The sequence below is a fragment of the Terrapene carolina genome, unplaced genomic scaffold (assembly GCF_002925995.2).
Source record: "Terrapene carolina triunguis isolate 2854851 unplaced genomic scaffold, T_m_triunguis-2.0 Scaffold33911, whole genome shotgun sequence".
Taxonomy (NCBI): Eukaryota; Metazoa; Chordata; order Testudines; family Emydidae; genus Terrapene; species Terrapene triunguis.
The window spans coordinates 6,407,249-6,413,536 of record NW_020698262.1 but is presented as its reverse complement, the minus strand read 5'-3'; the positions used below and the strand labels follow the sequence as shown (position 1 = coordinate 6,413,536).

General features: G+C 43.7%; 1 protein-coding gene across 1 annotated transcript in view; it reads left to right on the top strand.

Annotated features, from left to right (window-relative positions):
• The first annotated feature begins 1,253 nt into the window (after positions 1–1,253).
• Positions 1,254–6,288, top strand: part of LOC113409598 (polycystic kidney disease protein 1-like 2) — a 61,780-nt gene continuing 56,745 nt past the window's right edge. The window contains exons 1-2 of the mRNA XM_026663715.1: positions 1,254–1,554; positions 5,338–5,499. Of these exons, the coding sequence (XP_026519500.1) occupies positions 1,254–1,554; positions 5,338–5,499 (463 nt within the window). The remainder of the gene's footprint in view (positions 1,555–5,337; positions 5,500–6,288) is intronic.

Sequence of the window (6,288 nt, the reverse complement as noted above, 5' to 3'; positions counted from 1 at the left end):
TCGAATGTAAGAGCTTAAATCTCCTTTCACTTACACTAGTGTAAATCGAGCATCCACACTGAATTCGGTGGAGTTACACCATGTAATACCCAGTGCAAGAGGAAAAATCAGGCCCTGAGATTCTAGGGTAAAAAGAGCTTTAATCCTATTGGGCATGCAGAGCCAGCAGACATTGGGAAACCTGGAGGACATCCTTTGCATGCAAGCTCAAAAACATGTATGCATTTTAGCTCATAAAGACTGTTGTCTAGCTTCCCAAAGGCCATCCCATTACCTCTTATTAGGGTGTCAGATCCGCAGGCTTACAATGTAAACTTAAGGCCCCCAAGACATTCTGATAACCAAGGCAATATTTTAATTTGAAAAACAAGTTTGTTTTAACATTAACTCCCTCATCCACTTTCTCGTAAAGCTACAGGCAGCAATGATCGTATAAATAATGGAGCTCTGTTTAGCTTCACAGGAGATGATGCAAGCATTTTCTTTTTTGTCACCAGATATGGAATTCACCTGGGTTGTTTACTTGTTTTGAATTTAATGCATCAAAAATCTCAAAGTGAAACTTAACTGGAACAGCTGAGAGTCCCCCGGCTGTGTGTTAAAACAAGAGAAGAGTGAATATCATATGATAATTCTATATATCTTACACTAGCATCCAAAATCTGAAATAATAATAAGAGAAACTCAAGACAATTAGAAGAATCTAGAGGAGCAGCTTGGTTCTTTCCCATCTCTATAATTCCCTGTCTTCCTAAATTCTGATTTTTCTCATTCTTCCTTCATTCCTACTGATTACAGCTCTTTCTGTTGTTGTAAAGCACTCACCCACAAATGTTCAGTACAATGAATCCTTTGACAGGAAGGCGTTATCTTAGCGTACCATATGCCCAATGGCAACATATATCAACTTTATCTTTTCCACTCATGGACGAGGTGAAAAGTCTAATGACCACTATGCAAACTGGCTTGATTTGGAATGGGACGTTTACACAATGGTTCTTATATCGCCCATTGCAGCGACTTAGCATCAACACTTACTGCATGTATCCCCAGATGCAATAACCTTTATTTATGAGGAGCAATCTGTTCCCCATGCTATTGCTGGTATTATGTGACAAACAGCAAGGAGGAAAAAGAAAGATTGATGGCGTAACAGGATGACAGCCCAAGCCTTTGAAGAGAGAGGGACAAAAAGCGGGGTGATGTGGTGCATAACACCAGTGCTATGGAGGGCTCCAACCGCTAAGCTAAGAATGTGGCTTCTAATCACTGTTCTCTCCTCTCTCATTCTCTGTTCGGCTGTGGAGGAAATTGCTCTTGAGGAGGGGATACCTTGTTCAAAGTACCAGGTGGCTTTCAACCTTTCGTGCTACGAGTTTGTGAGACTCCAGCGCACTTTCACGAGCTCCCAGAGCTGGTGCGAGAGGGGAGGGGGACACCTCGTTTTTATTGAAAATGAGGAAACTCAACAGTTCTTGCAGAAACATATCTCCGAGGACAGGGAGTGGTGGATAGGACTGACCTCAAGTTCCCTTCTGAATGAAACTACAGAAGGTAGGTGATCTCAAAAGAGAAATAGTGCCTTCTTTTAAGTTAGGTTGCAACTTGAAAGAGCTACTACATCGCTGTAGTAATGCAAGGAAACCCTACTGTAGGGTTCTGCTGATGAGTCACTCTTGTTCTAGTATCATCAGATGACATCTAGGTGCATATACCAATGTATTACAGAGCTGCTTCTATTATGAGAGGCATCATTACCCTCTGGACCAGGAGTCAGGGGGTCTGGGTTCTATTCCCAGCTCTGCTACTGACCTGATGTGTGACCTTGGACAAGTCACTTCACCTCTTTGCACTTCTTGTCCCCCTCCCACTCTTTGCCTGCCTTGTGTATTTTGACTGTAAATTCCTTGGGGCAGAGACTGTCTTCTATGATGTATTTGTACAGTGAGTAGCCCAGTAGGGCCCAAATCTTTGGCTGGGGCCACTAGATGCTATTGCAATACAGGTCTGTCTCATCTTACGCTGGGGTTACGTTCCACAGTCAGCGCCTAAAGCGAAAATCGTGTATAGTCAAAATTACATTGAGTGTAATGGCGGGTGGAATCGCCCGCACTACAGAAACAGTATTTAAATTGTTATTTCTCTCTCATTTTTTGTTTTTTTGTTTTGTTTTTGTCGACTGGGGAAAGCTGAAATCGTGCATGTTAAATGCGCCTAAGATGCGACAGACCTGTACATATAACTACTATTGTTACATGGACCCTATCTGGAAGACCTTACTGAGGTCCTCTTCAAGTTGATGGCCCATTTTAAACATGCTCACATATCCACACTCATGTAGACAAGAAAGACCATCTCAAACACAAGGCAGGACCTAATTTAATGGCTAGGGCAGGAAACTGTAAGCGAGGAAACCTGGGTTTTATTCATAGCTCTGTTACTGATTTTCTGTGTGACCTGGGGTAAAGTCATTTTATCTCTCTCTGACTTAGTTTTCCCATCTATATATTGGTGATAGAAACAATATTTAATATCTACTGTCCCGAAAGCTATAGGAATGTTATGCTTGTAACAGAAGGAAAAACCAATGTCCTGTTTGCTTTCTGCTTAACTCATCTCAAATGCTTTATCAAAAGACTGCAGGGTTGTTCATAAGTCGTAATAATGGGCTAAATACTGCTCTCATAACTCCAGTGTAAATCCATTGTAGACTTGCTCTATACTACAAAGTTAGAGAATGGAGTTAGCCCAGATTTTCACTGGTATAGCAGAGCAGAATTTTGCCCTTTTTTATAGATATGTATACACACAATATATACATATACACACACAAACACAGTAACTGAGTGAAATTTAAGGGCCGGTGATATGCAGGCAATCAAATTAGATGATCAAATGGTCCCTTCTGGCCTTAAACTCAATGAATTTATGAATGAATATATATGATCCAGTACCTAAACGCGATGCAAAAGGATACATTTCCTCAGTGAACATCACTGAGACTTGGAAGACTCTGTTATGAAAGGTGCTAGGCATTTAAAAACACAATTTTAAATGAATACAACCAAAGTCCCTTTCCAGTCTTCATCCCCCCTCTTCCAATGGTGCAAGCTGAGCTCTGTAATGTACTAACAATAAATTCCATAGGCTTTTCAGGAATAGGGTGACCAGATAGCAAGTGTGAAAAATTGGGATGGGGTGGGGGGTAATAGGCACCTATATAAGAGAAAGCCCTGAATATCGGGACTGTCCCTATAAAATCAGGACATCCGCTCATCCTATTCAGGAACTGCAGATGAGCATTTCCATCAAATGCTCCATCCAGCTTCATATACGTTTGTCTGACAAATAGTGGTGTTTCTCCCCTCAGTCGCGTTTATGAGAATGTATTCTTATTTAAATGGTGATATAATAGACTAGAATCCCCAGTCCACCTTGTATGTCCATGGACCCTGAGACATAGGGATTGGCACAGGTTCCATCAATCTCCTAGAACTGGAAGGGACCTTGCAAGGTCATTGAGTCCAGCCCCTGCCTTCACTAGCAGGACCAAGTACTGATTTTGCCCCAGATCCCTTAGTGGCCCCCTCAAGGATTGAACTCACAACTCTGGGTTTAGTAGGCCAATGCTCAAACCACTGAGCTATCCCTCCCCCCCAGGTTGAGGGGTGTGTTTTTGTGGGTGTCCTATGTTAAAATGTTGGTGGCACCTCACTGTTAATATTATTATAATTCTAATCCAAGGACAATTATTCAGACAATTATTGCAGTGGCTTGGATTTCCATGGGCTCAATAGCTGCTCAGGAGGAAAACCTGAATCTCTGTCAGAACAACGTGCCTACATTACTCCAGCATAAGCATTTGAGAGGCTATATAATGTTGGTGCCATATGTCTCATGACAATGGGCTTGATCCTAGCACCGCGACTCAGGCAAAACTGCCGTTGGCTTCAGTGGGAGATTTGTCTGAGTAAGGACTGTGGGACTTGCCTTACAGCTGTGCTTCTTACTGACAATAGCCCATGTCTCCCACAAAGTGTGGCTTGAGCCTCTTCATTGGCACTCGCTACTTGGAGTGGCTGGTCACCTCTCCTCATATGGGTTGGGTTCTGGGTTCTTTTTTGTGATACCTGGTGCCTCCCCCCAAGGTGACTTTCTCATTGTGCTGAGACACAAAAGGGTGCTGTCTCTTGGGAAACTGAATAAGTTGCCACTGCTGGCAAGGAGTATAAAATCCAATACACAGGAAACAACAGAGTACATCAACACAAACCCCAGCAAAGAAATGCTACCAAAACCAACAGTGTAACAAAGGGGAACTTTACTGGGAGCAGGAAATTAGGATCTGGGGAAGGAAAGTGTTAGGGTTAATTAACAAGTACTAAAAACATCATCAAATTTCTCACCTCCCACCTCTTCCCAACCCCCAGCTGCTTCCCTGGCACCTTCCCAGGCAGATGGTACGCTGAGGGGTTGCTGTGAATGTTGGCTGCATCCTCTTACAGTGTCTTTGCCTCTGGTTGGAGCAAGGGCCTCTCCTGGCTCCCCGGGCTGCAGTCCTGTGTAGGGTGACCACCTTTGTTAGATGGAGGAAAACCACAAGAAAAATAAGGCACAGCACTTTATTTTAAGTGATATTTTAGGGAAACACCATTTCCCGTAGCTGCGCATATCACAGATTTTTCTCTCAAGTGTACATTTCTACTGCCCTCAAGTACATATGCAATTATCATGCTTCAATTTAACGTTTAAAATGGTACTTACAATACATATCAATACATCTTAAAATCAGTGACAGGTGGTCACCCTCAAAGGGACAAACCAATGAAATAAGGGATGGTCCCTTAAAATAAGGGATGGTTGCTCAACCTACTCGGCTGGCTCTCGGTAGCCGAGTCGGGTCTCTGCCACTCAATGCTGGTCTCTGCAGGGCTGGAACTGCCTGACCCATGCGCTAGATCCTACAGAAGTTCAAAGACTCCCTTTGTGGGGAAGGGGAGTTAATCAGAGACTGACTCTGAACTGTTCTCCTTCTCTCTGAGCTGCTCCCAAACTCCAAATTGAAACTAAAACATGCCTTTATGTCTCTGAGTCAGGCCCTCCTCTCCCAGAGCGGCTGAGCAGCCCTGACTCAGCACTGGCCCAGCAAACTGCTTGACCCTATTACCTCCCTACTGACCTAAGCAGGAGTTTCTAGTCCGTTCTGTCCCAAATCCAGACTCTAGTAGCCTTGATTGTTGTAGTCTAGACTCTGGAGGCTTAGTCCAGAGTTCCAGGAGCTGGCAAACTCCAAGTGATGGTTACAGACATTTTCGATGTGGTTTACTTTGTTCACAGGATCATTGATTTGGTTGGACACTTCAAATATAAGCTACAGCAACTGGCATGAGGATCAGCCGTCTCTCTTAGCCAATTGTGGGTACATCTTGAAGAACACTGGCTATGAATGGGGCATGACGGAAAACTGCAGTCAGGAGTTTGACTTCATTTGTGAATTTGGTAAGATGCACAGCAGATGGTGCTAGAACTGAGCATACTGCATTTCAGGCAATGTTTAAATTGCCCAGGATTCGTTAAAAGTCATCATTCAGTAAATAAATATCAAGCTTATTTAAAAAAAAAACCCATAAAACCCAGGCAGCTGTCCCCTTTGCCTATCTGCCGGCAGAGGGAAAGATCCAGAGAGGGGTTGAGCACCAGAGTCAATGGGAGTTGTGGGTACTCAGCACTTCGATGGTTCAGGTTCTAATCCCGACAAAGGAAGTGGTTGTTGTATGATATGGATCTTGATTGCAACGAGGGGCAAGAATGGGACTACCAAAGTCATTTCCACATGTACCCAAAGCCAAGAATAGAAGCAGGTTCCAGAGATGAAAGGCCACTGCATTCACTCACTATGCAACTAGTGACTGGTTAATTTGGACTCTGAACTCCTAGGAGCATAGGAGTAACTGGAAACCATTATCTGAGCACGTTCCTCTTGTCTTCTCTCAAACCACATCTGCTGTACGGCACTGCAGCCTGCAGTTTCCCCTAAGGTAAGGAGAGGGAGTAGATCCTGTAGTTCCCTCTGGCACTCCAGCAGGAGAGAGACCAAACAAATGCAGCCTGTGGTGTCTAATCTTACCACCCAGGTAAATCCTGGCTTGGATCAAGCAGCCATGGAATGGAGTGCTGTGCTGACTAGACTACTTCCTCCAACATACACACCCACATACAAGGAGAATTTGTGTTTCTCATCGGTTTCATGTGAGTGAGGCATTTTAAGCTGCTCATTTGCGTAAACTA